This window comes from Sceloporus occidentalis, unplaced genomic scaffold, assembly GCF_023333645.1.
Source record: "Sceloporus occidentalis isolate IW3139 unplaced genomic scaffold, rSceOcc1.0.p SCAF_2, whole genome shotgun sequence".
NCBI lineage: Eukaryota > Metazoa > Chordata > Lepidosauria > Squamata > Phrynosomatidae > Sceloporus > Sceloporus occidentalis.
The window spans coordinates 273,640,002-273,660,098 of record NW_028316982.1 but is presented as its reverse complement, the minus strand read 5'-3'; the positions used below and the strand labels follow the sequence as shown (position 1 = coordinate 273,660,098).

Here is a 20,097-nt window from a genome sequence, read left to right as displayed (position 1 = left end):
AAACTCCAGCAGGATTTCTCTCATTGCTCAGGGCTTTATTTCTTATTGCTATTTACACAAGCTAATAAGCTACAACTGTACAACATGGCTTACTCCTTCAGGCTCCATTCTCAGAAAAAAACACTAGAACATAACATCAGTCTTTCCCACGATGCAACTCCTTAGTCCAGCCTCTTTCCCACAAGTTGCTTTGCAACATAGGAACCAATCATTGTACAAACAAAAAACATGTCTTGTTTACATTTTGTCTTGTTCCGTCCTCCTTGAACAGTTTGTTTTCTGGCCTAGACTTGTTGGCCATCAGTCTGTAACCAATTTAAAACTTTCAACAAGAAGACCAAGATGCTATTTTGAGATTAGAAATCAAACAGAGAGAAAAATGCATCAAATTGAGAGGCCTTCCAGAACAAGCTCACGAAAACTTATACGACTTCTTGACTCCCTACTTAGCTAAATATCTCGACATGCCGGTGCAACAAACGTATGGAGAAATCGATAGGATGTATAGAATAAACTCTAACACAGCAAGAACTAGGAAACTCCCAAGGGAGGTGGTGTTATATTGGGTAAGAAAACAGACAAAAGATGCATTTCTCCAGAAAAACTTCAAAACAATATTTGTGATAAGAGGGACGGAGATTCAAGTGTTTAAGGACATTCCCGCGAAGTGTTAAGAAGACGAAAAGACTACCAATTCCTAACAGAACAACTGAAGAGATATAAAATACCATTTAGATGGGAAGAACTGGAAGGACTTTCTTTAACATGGAATCAAAAAAGATACAGATTAAACTCACTAGAAAAAGCTGGAAATTTTTGGAAAGAATTTTAAAAGGAAATGACGAAAAGAACAACACCGGGGGAGAAGAAGGATAGAAACGAGAGAGAAGAAAAAGAACACCTTCTAGGACTTTCATTAGAAACTGAAGTTGGAGAGGAGGAGTGGAGGCAAGAAGAAGAAGAAGAAAAGGGGAGTATACCAGAAGAGAGAGAGAGTAGAGAAGAATTGAGAGAAGTGGAATAGAAAGATCTGGAAGATAAAGAACTGTGAAATAAGTTAAGTAGGGGGATGTCTGGGAAAGCAGCCAAAGGGCTGATAAGGCAGCTAGTTCTCAAACAAACAAACCCCCTCCCAGCACAGCAAAGTCAGTGTAAGCTACACAGTCCTGGAGATTCACAGTAGTTCTACCAAAAGGGATTACCAAGAAAATTGTCAGACGGTCCGAGGTTCAGGGTAACAGGTAGGCAGGTCGATAAAGCAGTCCAAGGTCAAGGTTTCCGGGTAGTCAAGACAAGAAGCCAAAGGAGCCAGAGACAGAGTCTTTCCTCTAAAAGAGTCAGATATCCACTGGCAAAGAACCACACATGCTCCAGGTGCTTAAGAAGGCAAGGAGCCGGCCTTCAGCTGTGTCTGATTACAAACACGCTTCTGATAAAGCCTCCGAGATCTTCGAAGGCCCTCTCTTTCTGCTCGACGCTCATTGAAGGTAGGCACACTGCCCAGATCCTCCTCCATGTCCACAGCCTCGGCACCAGGCAAACTTGACTGCTGAACCTCTGGAGGGGTCACAGACTCTGCTCCAGCAGAACTAGGGCCAGCCTCTGGCTCCTCCATTACAGGTTCAAGCCCCAGGGGCTCTGGCTCCTCCATTACAGGTTCAGGTCCCAGGGGCTCTAGCTCATCCTCTGAGTCCTCCAAGCCGTCCTGCAGGCTGGGCATGACAGGGGAAGAAGGGAAAGAAGAGAAAGGGAAAGGGAAGGGAATTTAACTACTTAAATTCAGTTTGAACATTTAATAAAATTTGGAGACTACGAAAGAAAACTATAAAACCGTAATATGAAATTAATAACCTGGAATGTAAAAGGACTAAACTCACCAAATAAGAGGGGAAAAGTAACTCATTATCTAGGAAAACTAAAATGTGACTTCATTTGTATGCAAGAAACGCATATTAAATTCACGGAAAAAAGATTCATACGATTCAGAAATTTAGGAAAAGATTATATCTCGGCAGCCAAAAATAGGAAGAAAGGAGTTGCAATTTATATTCAAAACTATATTCATTCAAAAGAAGTTCTAAACGATCCAATGGGACATTACGTAGGTGTTGAAATTAATCTAAATGACGAAAAATGTTTAATACTAGGAATTTACTGTCCACAAGACAAAAAAGGAGTTTTTTTACTATAAATTACACAATGAAGTAGAGAAATTGAAATATGATAAAATAATAATCCTGGGAGATTTTAACGGAGTAGTAGAACCCTCTCTGGACAGAAAATCTGTAAAAGAAATAAAAAACAATCAAGGTATACTTCCCCAATCCTTCTTTGATTTGGTAAAAAGTTACTATTTAAAAGATGTTTGGAGATTAGGTAAAAAGGAAGAACAGGGATTTACATTTTACTCAAACAGACATCAATCAGTTTCGCGTATTGATATGATTTGGGTACCAATATCGTTATGCAGTTTGATTAAATCAGTAGAAACACAGCCAAGACTAATTTCGGACCACAATCCTGTAATAGCAACTCTTTCTCAAAAAACTAGAACAAACATTTGGAGATTGAAAGACTCTATAATCCAAAACAAAGAAGTTATCAAAAAAACAAAAGAGGTAATAATTAATTATTTTAAAGAAAACACTACCCAAGATATAAAGCTAAAGAGTGTGTGGGACGCTGGGAAAGCAGTAGTGAGGGTTTTTTTAATTAACCAAGAAGCTTATCTGAATAAAAGGGAGAAAGAGAAAGAACAGAAGATATCCAAATTAATAGTAACTAAGGAAAAAGAATTGGAAACACACTTGGGAGATTCAAAAATATTGGAAGAGATTAATCTACTAAAAAAACAAAAAATGAATAAAGACACATTGGAAATTAGTAAAAAGCTAAAAAGTTTAAAACAGAAGAATTTTGAACAAGCTAATAGAGTTAGTAAAGGAATGGCAGAGATGTTAAGGAAAAAACAGAGCAAGAAAACAATAGTTGAATTAAAAGTAGAAGGCAAAATGGTAACTAAACAAGAAGATATAAGAAACGGGTTTGTCCAATTCTTTTCAGAGGTGTACCAAGATCAAGAAATAGATATGAGAAAAATTCAAAATTAGCTAGCAGATGGGAGAGATGAATTTATAAATCCAAACAAGAATCAATTAGAAGAATTAAATAAACCAATCAGCTTTATGGAAGTAAAGACAGCAATTGATAATTTGAAAAATGGAAAATCTCTAGGACCCGATGGCTTTACAGTGCATTATTATAAAACTTTTAAAGATTAATTATGTGGCCCCCTACAAACTATGTTAAATTCTATATTAAAAGAAGGAATTCCAGAAACTTGGAAAGAGGCTGATATAATATTAATACCGAAAGAAGGAAAAGATACTAAGGAAATCAAAAATTACTGTCCAATCTCGCTATTGAATATTGATTATAAGATTTTTTCAGCAGTTTTGGCAACTAGATTAAAGAGTTTTCTAAAAGATACCATAGATATTGATCAGAAAGGGTTTTTACCCCAAAGACAAATAAGGAAAAATACAAGATTAGTATTACAGTGGAACCTCGCCATACGCGGGGGATCCGTTCTGGATCCCGCCGCGTATGGCGATTTCCGCCTATGCTCAAGCCCCATTGTAAACAATGGGGCTCGTGCACGGAGGTGCGCGGGGCGCAATGGGCGCGTGCGCCCATTCAACTGAATTCTATTGGAATTCTATGAAAAACATAATGAAAGAGAATTAGGTTTATTACTATTGGATTTAGAAAAAGCATTCGATACAGTAAATTGGAAGACACTTTTCGAAATTTTGGGGAAATTGGAATTAGGCTCTAAATTTATAGGATGGATTAAAGAAATTTACAAAGATCAAAAAGCAAGAAATATTGTGAATGGCGAAAAAACAAACTATATAAAAATTAGTAGGGGTACAAGACAGGGTTGTCTCCTCTCCCCACTACTGTTTATAACTATAATTGAAAGATTGATTAAAAGGATTAAAAATAATGACTACATACAAGGTATAAAAATAAAGAAACATGTATATAAAGTGAGAGCCTTTGCTGATGATTTGGTGATCTTTCTAAATGACCCCTGCAAGAGTGCAATAGAATTATTAAAAATAGTAGAAGAATTTGGAGAAATAGCAGGTTGTAAGTTAAATAAAGATAAATCTACGATAATAACTAAAAATATGTCCTCAGAGAAAGTAAAGAAATTATCAGAAATGTTAAAGATAAAAACAGAAAAAAGGCTAAATATTTAGGGATAACAGTATCTAGTAATTTGAGCAAATTATTTGACATGAATTACAAAAAACATGGAAAGAAATTAAATCGAAATTGGAGAAATGGAAGAAATGTAACTTATCACTTTTGGGGAAAGTAGCAGCAATAAAAATGGTGGTCCTTCCAAAAATTTTATATTTATTCCAAATACTTCCAATTTTAATTAAAGACAATTTTTTAAAAATTTGGCAAAGAGATTTAAGTAACTTCATTTGGCAAAAAAAGAGGCAGAGAATTAGATTAAAAATAATGCAAGATTCGATAGAGAGAGGTGGACTAGGCTTACCAAATTTAAAACTATATTTTGAGTCATGTTGTTTAATGTGGATTAAAGAATGGATATTGCTAAAAGATGAAAATTTATTAGAGATAGAGGGAGACAATCTATCATTTGGATGGCATGCATATCTGGGATATGATAAGCTAAGAGCAAATAAAGGTTTTAATTTACACCACATCAGAAGGTCACTATATAAAGTATGGAATAAGTACAAACTTAGAATCATGGCAAAATTTCCTATTGGTTTTAACCACAAGAAGCTATTCAAAGACCAGAAACCAGACAAAAAACAGATTGGTTAACCTATGCAAAGTTATTAAAGAAAGACAAAAAGGAGAATTTGGAACTTAAAACACAAAAGGAACTCTCTGAGGAGGAGATAGAATTAGATTGGTTTAGATATTGGCAGATAAGAGAAAGATTTAAATCGGATTCTAAAACAGCAGGATTTGAGGTTAAACAAAGTGAATTTGGGAAAATACTAGAAAAAGAAAATCCAAAATGGATAAAAGAATTTTATAAACTATTGTTAAGTTGGCAACAAGACGATGAAATAATAAAAGAAAACCTGATACAATGGGCAAAAAATATTGGTTACCCTTTAAATTTGGATAGATGGGACGTGGTTTGGAAAAAAAGATTAAAATATTCGGCTTCACAAAACCTGAGAGAAAGCTATTATAAAACTTTTTTTCGTTGGTATCTGACTCCAGAAAAGATATCCAAAATTTATAAATCAACAAACAATTTATGTTGGAAATGCCAAAAAGAGCCTGGAACCTTATATCATTGCCTCTGGACACGCAAATTAGTTAAAAACTACTGGAAAAAAGTATACGAGACGATAAATTTGATTTTACCAGTTAAAATCAAATTTCTTCCTGAAACCTTTTCATTGAACATGTCGGAAGAGGAAGCAGACAGAAGATATGGAAAAATTTGTACTATTTAATTTCAATGGCGAGACTGGCTTTAACGCAAAAATGGAAAGGGAAAAAGACTCCAAGTAAAAAAGACTGGCTGATTAAAGTATATGATGCAATCGAAATGGATAAAACGACACAGTTGCTTAGAGATCAAGCTTTAGATGAAGTAGATGAAGAATGGGCTAAAGTTTTAGAATGTTTGGATAACGAATGGGGAAAATAGCAACAATTGGATTCTGTAAATAATAGTAACAAACAAATTAATAGAATATATATATACTGTATTTAAAGTAGAATATAGGATTTGGAGAGTAAATGAGATATGAGAATTTTGGGAATTTAAAACAACTAAGGAAAATAAAAGGGTAAAAAAGGTAATACGTTTAGGATCAATAAATAGAAAGCAGCAAGTTCTAGAGTAGTTGGGAAATTAAAGAATAGATATTCATACTACCGCTGTGATTGGACTTTTGGGAAAGAATAACAACTAAATTTGAAGTAAATTTAAAAGGGTAAGAATTTAGAACAATTATACCCAACAGGATTAGAGAGAGAAGTCTGGTAACAATGAGGTGAAAGATTGTGGAAGAGGAAAGAAGAAGGATTGAATGAGGGTAAAGTAGGTGTGAGAAGGTGAGAGAAAGTAGTAAAGTCAGGAGAAGTGAGATGTGGAGCAGATAAGCTGAAGAGAGGGAAGTGAAGAAGGAATTAAGAGAAAGAATATACAAGAAGTAGAAGGTAATTGTAGAATCGAGTTTAAATTAAAGACAGAACAATGAAGGTGGATATAAAGATAGAAGGAAAGAGAAGGGAAAGATAAAGGGAATAAATAGTATTAAAGAAAAAAGATGAGACACAACATTTATGTATTTATGGAACATGTATTCTAACAGGCTACGCGATTTTTTTCCTTGTTTTGTCTTTGTGCCCTCGTTTTGTTTAACTTTTCGTATGTAAAGTTTGATATAGGGGTGGGTGAGTCTGTGTTGCGATGAATGTTTGATATTGTTGCTGTGTCTTTTTAATTTTTTAAATTTAATAAAACTACTTATAAAAAAAATAAAAGTTTAGCAATCAATGTCACATCTGAACATTTGCAACACAAATATACAATAATATCCATTGCTCCATTGTGTCCTATTCTCTGGAGCAGCAGAAAATAAGCTTGCTCCCTCCTCAGTATGACATCCCTTCAAATATTTATTACTACTGTCAGGAAGTTCCTCCTGAGGTGGAATCTCTTTTCCTGCAGCTTGCATCCATTGCTCCATTGGGTCCTATTCTCTGGAGCAGCAGAAAACAAGTTTTCTCCCTCCTCGACATGACACCCCTTCAGATATTTAAACAGGGCACTCTTATCCCCTCTTAACCTTCTCTTCTCCAGGCTAAACATCCCCAGCAATTCCCTGAGTCCTTCCTCATAGGGCTTCATGGCTTCCAGGCCCTTCACCATTTTAGTCGCTCTCCTTTGGACACATGGCTCCGGTTTCTCCACATCCTTTTTGAATTGTTTTAATTAGCTTCCAACAGCAGACAGGAGTTGGTTCCTTTAGGATAATTAGGGCCTACTGTATTCAATACTGTACTGTTTTCATTGTACTGTTTTTATTCAGCTTTTTGTTATTTTCAGTTGCTTGTGCTAAAATTGTTTTTAATGCTGATGGTTTAGTTCCCTTTTAATACTGGCTTTTCTGTGTTTTAACTCTATTGCTTCTGTTTCTTTCTGAAAACCACCTTGAATTTTGCATTTGGGGAAAGACATTGTGTCAACACAGCGCATATGAAGGAGGCACAGCAAGGAAATGTGTGCCGTTGGCAGGAAGCGTGGTGGTCGGGTGAGGAAAGAGGTTCATGTGGGTTAGACGGAGGCAACCCCAGAGACCTGGCAGCTGGAAGGAAGCAGAGGTTGAGGACTTGAAAGAGAGACTGCAGGCAAAAATTGAATGGAAATTGGCCATGGCTGGGTTTGCATGGTTGGGGGCAATCTCCCAGGGCAGGGGGAGATTGGTGGGAGAACTCTGTGGTAGGAGGAGGCGCTTTCTCACGCCTTGCACCAAGAGCACCATGCCTCCTATTGCTTCCTGTGTGAACTCTCACCTCCCAGAATTACTTCCTTTGCTTGCCTTGGCAGTTTTCATTCAGAAGCAAACCTGGGGGCCCCTTCCCACTTACATTTAAAGCAGTTTGCAATTTGCCTTCACTCTGTGTTGGTAAATTGATTCCAAAAGGTCCGTCATTCCCACTATGAAAGTGGATCTTTTCATTATCCTCTTGTAATTGCTTCTTTTTTGGCACGATTGTCATCCCCACTAGTTTGCACCGCTTCAAAATGCCTGTCAATCACCTGTGCGTCATCAGTGATGTAAGCAGCAGCCCTGGCAGCCCGGCTTGGGAACTACACACACACAGACAGACAGACAGATAGATAGATAGATAGATAGATAGATAGATAGATAGATTAAATAAATTGATAGAAGATTTTAATCACTGGTTTTGCAACTACCTGCCTGACTATAAACTGCCATTGGATCGCCTGGGTATCTGCAAGTAGTTACAAAGCCAATGAATTGAATCTTCTATCGATTTTATTTTTTTTAACAAAAGAATCATGCGCCCGTCGGTCACACCAAAAGCACAAAGGCAGCGCTGGGAGGTGGGGGAGGGAAGGGTGGATCTACCCAAAACTGAGGAGGGACGGTAAACACCCCTCTGCCATTAGTCACTCTCCTCCAGAATGATGCAATTCAGATCTGTCATTCCCACTTGACCAACATGCTTCGGAATCGATCCTTTTCAAAAGAACTGCTAGGAAACTAGACTCTGGGGAAACTGGGTTTTTTGCCTTTGCCTTGCTTTATCACAACAGAAACCAATCCAAGTAGGATCAGGCCCAGGTTCAAATGGGAACGACTGTCATATAACCCATTCAGCTATTTGCTTTAAATCATAGTGCCCTACGTTTTCCATCATACCCCCATCCCCAGGAGCCTTGACTGATGGGGAGGCCAGCAGACCCCAAAGACAAGGCCTTCAAAGAAGGAGGAACCCAAGGCCAAAGGGGCTGGCACCAGAGAAGAGGCAGAGCAGCAGAGACACAAAGGTGGCAGCTAACTTAAAAAAAGAGAGATGGGAGACTTATTGTTATTATTGTTATTATTACTATTATTATTCAGTCAGCCCTCAGTAGCCACAGATTCAACCATCCATGGTTTGAAAATATTTTAAAATTTACTTAAATTCCAAAAAGCAGACCTTGATTTTGCTATTTTACATAAGGGGCACCATCTTACTTTGCCATTGCATTTAATGAGGCTTGAGCACCCATGGATTTTGGTATCCATGGAGGGTCCTGGAACCAAACCCCAGCAGATACCAAAGGCCCACTATAGTAATAGTAATAGTAATGATAATAATAACCCCTCACTGTATACAATGGGACTTGAGCATTTATGGATTTTGGTATCCACGGCGGGTCCTGGAACCAAACCATAACGGAGACCAAGAGCCCATTGTGTTTATTTATATCCCGGTTTCCCCCCAAAATTGGGGCTCAAAGCAGCTTGCAATTTAAAAGCACAATAGAATTAAAAACGTACAAAAGTAAGCATTGAAATAGAATTAAACTATTCCCATATTAAAGCAAATCACTTGTTAAAAGACTAAAATACAATTAGGAAGATAAAAGCGCTTGAAAACCATACACTTTGCTTATTATTACTATTAATAGACTTGAAACGGCTTTTCCTTTGTGCTGGCGTCTGGCTTGGATTCAAGTCTTTGGTTGTTCTGTATTGATGCCGTCCAGCTCTTCTGCTTTGAACAGCAGTTTCGATTTCTTCTGCTTTGGGCTCCATGGCTGTCATTCTTTCCCTGTTTTTATCCGTTCAGCTCAAAGCTCTCTCACTTTCTTTGTTTAAAAAGAAGAAACTATTGCAAAATCTGCTGCAACCCCAAAGGAAATGGGGGGGGGGTTCTTGATAGAGGCAAATGGAAACTGCTGTCGTGTCTAAATAGTCCTGTTTGGGGCTTTTTTAGAGCTTCAGCACCCTGACGCATGGAGGAGGGGGGGTTTCCCCAGGCCTTGCAGGGTTGTTGTGCGGACAGAGATGCTCCATATACAGTTTTTAAAAAACACCAAAAACATGCTCGCTTTGGCAGCACATATACTAAAATTGGAACGATACAGAGAAGATTAGCATGGCCCCCGCGCAAGGATGACACGCAAATTCATGAAGCGTTCCAGATTTAAAAAAAAACAACACCAGAAAACTTCCCAATAACATTTTAAAACAATTAAAACCATAGAATCATAGAAGCGCAGAGTTGGAAGAGAGCAGCACAAGGGCCCTGATCCAGTCCAACCCCATTCTGCCATGGACTGGCCATAAAATAGTGTAACGTCATTGTAAAAACATACTAAAGTTTGTAAAGCTCTGTTTTATGTGGTAATTGTAATTGTTTCTGAATTTTATTGGGAAGGCTTCTTCTTGGCTCTCCCTGGGAGCCCTTTGGGGAAAAAGTTGGGTACAGATGAAGTAAATCAATAGATGCTCTTATTACCACGGAGTCCCTGCTTTCTTTCCAGGAGTGTAAGCACACGTTTCGGCTAAATTTCCACCGTTACGTATTAATTACCGAACCCACCAAACGTACTTCATGAATTTATCTCATTTTCAAAGCCTGCAAGAGTTATCTTTTCTCCACTCTCTCCTAACAAAAAAGATAATTCTTGTGACAATATAGTAAAAGCATACAGCATTAAAGGAAAATGAAACTCCCAATATCATCACAATAAAGTTAAAATAATTTTTGAAAAACAGGATAATAAAAAGGTTCAAAACAGAACAGCATCCTTTGAAAGTCCTTTTTAGAAAGCTTGCCAGAGTCTTTTCTGGCATTGAGGGGAAAAAAAACCTCCAAAGAAGGAGCCTCCAACACACTCCAAAGTTTTATTCCACTGTCAAACAACTCTTACCATCAGGAAGCTCTTCCTAATGTTGAGCTGGAATCTCTTTTCCCGTAGGTTGAGAGGTGATTTGATAGCCATGGTTCAGTATTTTAAAGGATGTGATGTGAATGATGGACCAAATTGTCACTGCAGCTCCAGAGAATATGGGCCTGAACAGAAAGGCCAAAATAAAGCTGCTTCGGGTCCCTTTGGAGGTATGCTGTTTAAATGATGCATGCCTTCGAAGAGTCCAGAAGCTGCGCCAAAGCCATGCTCCGGTCCTAAGGACTGGAGTGCAGCTTTGATGCAGCTTCTGGTCTCTCAAAATGTGCATGTCATTTAACAGCATACCTCCAAAGTGACCTGAAGCAGCTTTATTTTGGCCTGTCTGTTCGGGTCCTAAGACACAGAGCAATGGATGCAAACTACAGGAAAAGGGATTCCATCTGAACATTAGGAAGACTTTCCTGACATAAGAGCTGCTCGAGCGTGGAAGATAGTGCTCCCTTGGAGTGTGGAGGAGTCTCCTGCTTTGGAGGCTGTTTTTAAACAGAGGCTGGATGGCCATCTGTCACAAGGAGTGCTTGGATGGTGTCTTCCTACAAGGCAGTCGGGGGCTGGAGACTCTGGGGGTCTCTTCCAACTCTAGGATTCTACTAAATGCATCCCCTTTGTGTCCAGGACACAGCCCTGCTTGCAGGCTTTCCTAGTGGCAGAAGCCAGGCCCTGACCTCCTTCCACCCAGTGTGTGTGTGAGTGTGTGAACCATGATGGCCCCAGTACCTCTTTCTCAGTTCCCCCTCCTACGTGTCTCCCCTTCCCTCCTGGGCTTACTCCCCAGACGGAAACCTCCTTGCAGTTTCTCCTTCTTCTCTTCCTCTGGTGTTCCGTTTCCACACACACCAAAAGCTGAGACAGGGAACCCGCCCAAAGAGGGATGCTTCCTCCTTCCCTGTCCTTAGCCCCGGGCGCCTTGTGGGCAGAGACGGCTGCCTGGCCTTGGGGTGGGAAGGGCCACGTCCAGCATTGCCATTGCAGTTGTTGGGGTGGGCTTTGGGGGTCCTTGCAAGGGGGAGGGGGTTGAGATCCAGTGTGTCTAGTGTTTTCACAGCTGGGCTGGGATTCTGGGAGACCAGGATTCAACTGTGGGGTTGTGGGCAAGTCACACTCTCTCATCCTCAAAGGTAGGCAATGTTGGCAAAGCTTCTCTGGCTAATAGTTTTTTGTGATTTTTGGGGGCTCTGTGAATGCCATGTTCTAGAAGAGTTTCTTCCTGACATTTCGCCAGCAGCATCTGTGGCATCTGGCATCTTCAGAGAATCTGGCAAAACGTCAGGAAGAAACTCTTCTAGAACATGGCCACATAGTCCCAAAAACCCACAAAAAACTATAGATGCCGGCCATGAAACCCTTCGACTACTCTGGCTAATTCTTGACAGCTAGCATGGTAGAGCGGTCTGAATGTTAGACAAAGCCTTTGGGAACCCAGGGTTCAAATCCCTGCTCAGCCATCCACTGGCAAGTCGCACTCTCTCACCCTTAGAGGAAGGCAAAGGTAAACCTCCTCTGAACAAATATTGCCAATAAAACAGCACAAATAGGTTCCCCTTAGGGACCTTCAAATTCAAAAGAATTTGAAGATGCACAACAACAAACTTTGATACAGCAGTCACTCTGTGCCAGCTCAGAAGATCTTTCTCCTTGGGCTCCCAGTGCAAATCCTGGCAGGGACAGTACATTTCTGCCTGTGCCCCAGAGGAGTGATGCCTCTATGGAAGCGGAGGCTGCAGGGTGGACAAGCAGGTGGGCAAGATCCTGCTGTGTGGGGCTAGTGGAGCCCCTGCCCCTTGCATCCCCCTCCTCACTGCCTCTCTTTCTTGCCTTCTCTCTCCTTTGCAGGAGCGCAGGTCCTACAGGTGGAAGTGCTGGCTCTTCTTCTTCAACCTCGTCGCATTCTCCATCGCCGTCTGCTTCTACTTTCGCCACAATTGGTACTGTGAGGCCGGAGGTAAGCCTTTCTCAGGGTGTCTGTATTGCTGACCCTATTATTTATGATGCCTACCACCAGGATGGCCAGGAAGGTCTGCGTGTGGGGCCCTCTGAAGATTTGTTTTGTGTGGCCCTTGACACCTCCAGAATCCCCAAAGTGACCTTTTTCTGGTGCAAAATGAGAGTGAACTGATGCTTCTGGAAGCCTCTGGGTGCAACAGTTTACCTTTAGAATGGGTTCCATGCTCTCCTTGTGCTGTGCAACAATCAAAACATATCCATTTTTGAGAACCAGAACTGGACTTATAACCCCTTGGGTTTTTGCTTTGTTTCCCAGAAGTCCTTCTTGTAGCCCCCAGAGGCTTCTGGGGCATAAAAGCAGCCCCTGAACCTGCCTCATTTGCCCAGCACTGGCCAACTGGGTGGTTTTTGCATTGCTGATGGTCACTGCTTGGTGCTTTTCAGACAGTACTTTGTCTAAACAATGAAACCACCCATGCTTGGTCACTTTGCCCACAACCTTGTAGAACACTAAAAGGTCAGTAAGAGCATTCCAATATTGCTGCAAAGGTGACAACATAGTGAGGGGCAGACTTCAGAAAAGTTGCTTTTTCAGACTGTAACTTTTCCTTGCCCACTACAACATGGCCACTTTGGGGGAAGCATAATCCTGGAAGTAGGACACCCCTGACTTCATTTCCATGCTTCCTTATGACATATGACAAGGGCCTCAGGATGGTGGATGAACAAATAAGCTCCTCATCTTAGGCTCTGGCCAACTGGAGGTGGTGAAAGTTGGAATTTAGAAAAGTTACCTTTTCCAACTGCAGCTTTGAGAATCCCAGGTATTTTGGGTATTGAAGTTAAAAAACAGGCGGTGGTGCTGAGCCCAGTGGAAGGCCTGGTATCCATTGTTACAAGAGAGGAGATCAGAGTTTAGGACTTCCAGGCTTGGGCTCTTCTTTATCTGTGCCACCTGGCTAGTGGCAGCTAAACTCCCAAGGATCCCCTCATATGTTTTGGTGAGAACTTGCCTCTTTACCCTTCCCAAGCCACAGATTTCCTTTCTTTCTGGGGGCCCCAGCCACCTTCAGCCCCACGCGAGAGGCCAGCTGTGGATTTCCATTCTTGCTGAGCTGCCTTTGTCCAAGCTCTGCTGAAAATAGCCCCACATGTGTTTTTGTGTTTCTGCTCTCCTTTCCCAGTGTACACCATCTTTGCCTTCCTGGAGTACCTAGTGGTCCTTTCCAACATGGCCTTCCACATGACAGCCTGGTGGGACTTTGGCAACAAGGAGCTGGTGGTCAGCTCTCAACCGGAAGACAAGCACTTCTAGCAGTGACCTCGCCTTGGACGGCTACCCCACCTTCGGGTGTCCTTCCAGAAGTCCTTCGGGAGGAGGCCTTGCCTTTTGGAAGCTGTGGATCCTTCTGATGATGGGCCTTGGAAAAGCTCCTGGAGGAACTCTGCAAATGGGCCCAAAGATATCCCAGGATGTCCGCCTTCCCAAGCTGGAGCGGAAAATACAGCCAGCCAGAGAAAGGGGACAATCTTCTTTTTGAAATAATGACAGTCCAAACTGCCCCCTGCTGCTAGGGCAGGACCAGTGGAGTGGTGAAAAGGCCGAGACACTCACCCGCTGAGTCTTTTCACCAGACCTCTCCCACAGAAGTCCAACAGTCAGAACCTGCTTGTAGCACCAGGGTAAATGTGTCAAAAACAACGCTTTTGCAGCTCCCAGAGTTGTGCGGGTAAAAATCTACAGCTCTGAGGGTAAATTTAAGCAAAGAAGGGGAGCTAGGGCAGGGGAATGGAGGGCAGCTTCCAGTCCTTAGCAGTAAGGATGAGTGGTTGCAGCAACTCCTCCCCAGGCCCTGAGCCTGTCCCCCTTGATCTGGGTTGCAGTTACAGCAGGGGGGTCCCTCCAGGTGGGAATTTTCCTGCCTGACCAAAGGAGGCCTCTATGAATTGCATTGCCCAATCTGGCTGAATTGCCAGCCCACAGGACCCACATGTCTGGCGGGGGGGGGGGATCTTTTCTTCCCCTCCATTTCTCTGTCTCCTCTCCTACCCCTCCAACCAACTTTTCTTCCTTGCACTGGAGCTGCCTGTTGTGTGCATGAAGACAAATTAAGGACTGTTCAGTTGTGTCTCCCTCTGCAATCCTGGGAGGTGGGAATCTTTAAAGCCTCCCCACACTTCCCAGAACAGGAGCAGAGGGAGGCAGAGAGAGCATCCAAGGGGGCAGGCATTTACATTTGGGAGCCTTGGCTGCTGCTGGATGGAGACTGGCTTGGGCTCCACTGGCAAGCCAGGCTCTGTAGAAGAGAAGGGCTGGCCTTTGAGATTTGTACATGTGAGCGTGTGATGTGGATAGGAACTCAGTGAGGAAGATGCAAAATGGTCTTTAGTGAGCAGAAGAGTGACCACAGGAGCCAAACAGCCTGCATGCAGTGTTATTACTTCAAGACCCCCAGTTTCTGGTGGCAAAGGCACATCTGAAGGGGACTGATAGCCGCTCTCCTCCTCAGAGCCCTATCAGATCTTCATCCAAGGCAAGCAAGAGAAAGACAGAGGAAGCATCTGCTAGGACCAGGGGCCTCTCTGAGCAGCAAAGGGCCAGCAGTAATGGACCCAGAATCCCAAGGGAAAGAATCCACTAACAGACAGGAGGCTGGAGGGGGATGCAGAGGCACCACTCTCTGATCCCATGGGTCTGTGAAGCAGTAGAGGGGAACTCTTGGGAAGGGCCAGAGGAGAGGGCTGGATGTGGGTCACAGTGGATGACCCTCTTGTCTCAAAGAAGACCTGGAAGAGAGGAGCCGGTTGCGTGATGGCATTATCTGCTCAGGGCCAGCTGGTGAGAGGCTGGTTCACAGGAGCACCAGGGGAAAGAGAGCCAGAAGCCATGGCTCCCAATCCTACCACAGGGGAGACTCAAAGCTGGAGGAGTGTCATGATGCTGAATATTATCATGTGTCATGATATTATCTGAATAGTGTCATGATGCTGAATGTCTTGCGTGGCATGGCATGTCCTCCCATCTTCCTTGCCACCTGTACTGTTGCTGCTGTGACTCAGCATGCGTGTATGCGTATGAATGTATGTGTGTGATGGTTTGTACTGCTAGATGTATATTTTGATTGGAACAGGCTCTTGAATAAAACACTGAGTATTTTTCATTCTTTTTTTTCTGGGGTTTCTAAAGGTCTTGCCTTTGCCTTCATAGGGGAGGCCTATTTGCTCCCAGCAGCAGGCACAGAAGTGAACCCACATCTGGTGTGGCATGAGAGGGCCAGGGGCAAGCCTCCTTGCTGCTCTCCCAGCTCATCCTCCCTGAGGACTTACTTAAAGCAGAAAGCCGAAATGGGAAGGGAGAGGAGAGGAGAGGAGAGGAAGAGCTTATTGAGTGATGGACAACAGTCTGGAGGGTTTGGGGGATGGGATTGCCATGCACCCCACTGAATAATGCTGGAATGCACCACCTGCCATGCTCAGGCCTCACCTGGAATATTGTGGCCAGTTCTGGGCACCACAATTCAAAAAGGTCATTGAGAAACGAGTGTGTCCAAAGGAGGGCGACTAAAATGGTGAAGGATCTGGAAACCATGTCCTATGAGGAACGACTTAGGGAGCTGGGGATGTATAGCCCGGGGAAGAGAAGGTTAAGAGGTGATATCATATCCCTGTTTAAATATTTGAAGGGATGTCATGTTGAGGAAGGAGCAAGCTTGTTTTCTGCTGCTCCAGAGAATAGGACACAAAGCAATGTATGCAGGCTGCAGGAAAAGAGATTCCACCTGAACATTAGGAGGAACTTCCTGACAGTAAGGGCTGTTCGACAGTGGAACAAACTCCTTCCTCGGAAGGTGATAGAGTCTCCTTCCTTGGAGGCCTTTAAACAGAGGCTGGATGGCCATCTGTCAGGGATACTTTGATTTAGATTTCCTGCATGGCAGGGGGTTGGACTGGATGGCCCTTGCGGTCTCTTCCAACTCTATGATTCTATGATTCTATGACCTTTGGAGAACCGAGGGTGCCTTTCCATGCTGGAGAACCTATATGCTGGCATGACACTCATTGGGTGCTGCTTCTCTCCCTCTAAATTGGGCTACACACACACACAAAACACTCACACTGGTCCCTGCCTCACGTATCTGGAGAAGAAGGCCTCGTTTCAGGGGTGCAAATCATCAACCCCTGCAGCTGTCATTAGACTGCAACACCTATCAGTCCCTGCAGCCAGCATAGCCCCTGGGAGGGCAGCATTTTCCTCTTCCCCATGAAGTCAGTGCTCTTTGGAAAGGTCTGCTGGGGGTTGTGTCACGCAGGGGAGGCTTGAGGGCCAGATCCTCTTGGCCAGTGGGCTGGTCAGCAAGGGAATAGGAAGCCAGAGCAGAAAACAGGACTTGGGGCTGCTCCAGCATAGCTCCTCTTGCCTGCTTCTCCCTTTGCCTCGGCCCGAGCGTCTGAGAAGGGAACAGCTCAGGGCAGAAGGGCCAGTGTCGCCAACATGAGGAACCTACTGGAGCCTCAGAGCAAAGGTTGGGGGAGATTTGGATCCCTTTTACACTGCGCCATTACAGCACTTTGCTAGACCTTGAGGATTTGGCTGAGTTCGAATTCCAGCAAATATCGTTGGGCACTTCTAGGGTTTGTGGGTGTTGTCGGCCTACACATCCCACATCAGGCCAAGGTGTAGTGACCCAGCCCTCCCTGGGATGGCTGTGGGATGCAGAGCAGAAAGCAAAAGTGGCAAGTGGCAGGAGCAGCCTTGGCAGGCACTCAGGCCCTGCTTCATGGAGTTGGAAGGGACCCCAAGAGAATAACTACTCAGACCCGCTCTGGGCTGGCATGCAGGAAGACACAACTCAAGCTCTCCTGCGTCACCCAACCCCTGTTTAAAGACCTCCAGGGAAGGAGAACCCACCAGCCTGTGAGGCGGTCCACCCCACTACCCCTTCCATCTTCTTCCCTCTCCCCCCACACCATCTTGTTTGTTTTTCCTATTCCAGACACTAATTTGTTAGTGAAATCCATGCCAGGAAGCAGAACAATGGCCGTTCTGTGGAGGGAAGAGGAACCGCTGGAGAGGGGGATTTAGCAGGAAGGACAGTTGGTTACTCCGCTGCAGCTGCAACCAGGATGCAAATATTAGGGAAGAACTTCCTGATGATTAAGAGCTCTTCAACAGTCATAGAATCACACACTTGGAAGAGATCCCAAGGGCCTTCCAGCCGTGTAGGAACAGGAAAGTCCTCCCTTTGACAGGTGGCCATCCAGTCCCTGTATGAAAACCTCCAAAGAAGGAGACTTCATCACTCTCTGAGGCAACGTCTTCCACTGTTGTACAGCTCTTACTGTCAGGAAGTTCCTCCTAATGTTGAAGAGAATCATAGAATTATAGAATCATGGAGTTGGAAGAGCCATCCAGTCCAACCCCATTCTGCCACAATCAAAGCATCCCCAAAAGATGACCATCCAGCCTCTGTTTAAAGACCTCCAAAGAAGGAGACTCCACCACTCTCCAAGGAAGCATCATCTTCTACTGTTGAACAGCTCTTACCATCAGGCTGTTCCTCTTAGTGTTGAGGTGGGATCTCTGTTGAATTTCTTGTCTATTAAAGGTGGGTCAAAGCTAACAAAATGAAATTCAATACAGAGAAATGTAAGGTACTGCACTTAGTGGAATCTCTTTTCCTGGAACTTGCATCCATTGGTCCATTGTGTCCTATTCTCTGGAGCAGCAGGAAACAAGCTTGCTCCCTCCTCAATATGACATCCCTTCAAATACTTAAACAGGGCTCTCTTATCACCTCTTAGCCTTAGCCTTCAAGCAAGCCTACCCCTGAATATTTCCCCCTGAATATGGACTCTCCTCCCCCCCCCCCTCTGCCAGCATTAGACTGGCACGAGGTTGTAATGCTTTTAAAATGTTTAGGTTTTATTGTGATATGTTTTCTTGTATAATGTACTGTTTGAATGTATACTGTAATGTTAACTTTGCTGTACACCGCCCTGATTTGAAGAAGGGCGGTATAGAAATAAAACTTTTATTATTATTATTATTATTATTATTCTCTTCTCCAGGCTAAACATCCCCAGCTCCCTAAGACGTTCCTCATAGGGCTTCATGGTTTCCAGACCCTTCACCATTTTGGTCACCCTCCTCTGGACCCAGTCCAGTTTCTCAATGTCCTTTTTGAATTGTTTTTCCCAGAACTGGACGCAGTATTCCAGGTGAGGTCTGACCAAAGCAGAATAGAGTGGCACTATTGCTTCCCTTGAACACACTCCTCTGGAAAAAGGTGGTGGACTGTCTGTTGGAGGTTTTTCATCAGTAGTTAGATGGCCTACCTTTCAAGGGTGGTACCTGGCATGAGGTTGGAATACATGGTCTTCGGGCTCCCTTTCAACTGGATGATTCCATGATTGGGCAAAAGAGGCCAAGAAGTGGCCCAAAAGGCTACCAGCCAACTTGCCGCATGTGCTTCTGATCCCAAGCCTGCTCCCTCTTCCATGCGAGGAGAGAAAAGGGAGGCAGCAGGAGTTATGCATCAGGGCCTTCGTTTTGAACTGACCACAAGTCAGCTGGAGACTATGGTCAGCCAGCTTTGGCTAAGGCAGCCCTGGACGGGTCCCAGCCTGTGAGCAATCGGTCTTTGCTGAGTTTCCAGGAAGGAAAGCAACACATGTAGAAAATGGGCACAGATGCCTGGCATACTGGCGAACAAACCCTGCTGGTCCCCCGCATCAGTTTTCCCACTAAGGACTTGCAAGGAACCTCTGTCCCTCCAGCATCACCACCCCAAATACTGTGAGGCTCTGGCTCCCTCCAGCCTCCAGCCAGCCTGACCAGCAGCAGGGCCTGAGCTGACCACAGGCAGCAGCTTCCATTCTCTGTGGCTGTGTCTGCTGCAGCCAGACCCAGGAGGTATTTTTAGCCAAAGGGAACTGAAAACGGCACGTCAGCGCTTGGCTTCTCTTTCCTCCTTGTCCAGCAAGTGAGAGGCCTCAGTCCTTCAGGACCCCTTCCTCTTTTCTGTGTCATCTTCCCAAGATTCAGAGCCCAGCCCCACATTTCCAGCCCAGAAAGTGGGACCAGCTTAAGGCTAACATAGATCCTACCATCCCTGTGCAGCCGCCTGGACGTGTCCAAGAGCTGGGAAGTCCCCAGTTCCAAATCCAGTCTGCCAATGTCTCGTCATCCTTGGCCAGCGATGGGAAACAGTTGTCCCCAATTGATGCTGCAACTTCCATCATGCCTCAGCCTTGGCTTTGCTTAGGGAGCCAGTGCTGGGAATTGCCAGGAAACAATCCAGGACAACAGAAACTGCATTTGAATATATTTTCCCCTCTTGTACAAAAGAACAACAGCAACAAATACTACAACCCCCAACACATGCCCCATGAGCCTTGCAGTCCCCTGGCCTTTGCTGTTGGTTCAGTTGTTGGCTCAGTGGCCTTCGCTGGCTGGAGAGGAGTCAGGTGTACGGGAGTGACCGCCTGTCCCTTATGGCAACAGGTCTCCAACTTTGGTCCTCCTGACATTTTGGACTTCACCTCCCAGAATCCCTGGCCATTGGTCAAGGTGGCAGCAGGGGCATCTGGGCATTAAAGTCCAAAACACCTGGTCATTTAAAGAAGGGAAGCCTATTCACTGT

General features: G+C 43.8%; 1 protein-coding gene and 1 non-coding gene across 3 annotated transcripts in view; both read left to right on the top strand.

The window, feature by feature from the left end:
• PGAP2 (post-GPI attachment to proteins 2) overlaps positions 1 to 15,612 on the top strand; it is a 35,835-nt gene extending 20,223 nt beyond the window's left edge. For both annotated transcript variants that reach the window (XM_089513178.1, XM_089513177.1), the window contains exons 5-6: positions 12,344 to 12,452; positions 13,639 to 15,612. In XM_089513178.1, the coding sequence (XP_089369304.1) occupies positions 12,344 to 12,452; positions 13,639 to 13,769 (240 nt within the window). In that variant the 3' untranslated portion in view covers positions 13,770 to 15,612. The remainder of the gene's footprint in view (positions 1 to 12,343; positions 12,453 to 13,638) is intronic.
• On the top strand, positions 9,639 to 9,745 carry LOC149320242 (U6 spliceosomal RNA). The gene has a single exon (XR_016280345.1). It is a non-coding gene; the product is annotated as a U6 spliceosomal RNA (small nuclear RNA).
• Positions 15,613 to 20,097: the final 4,485 nt, after the last annotated feature.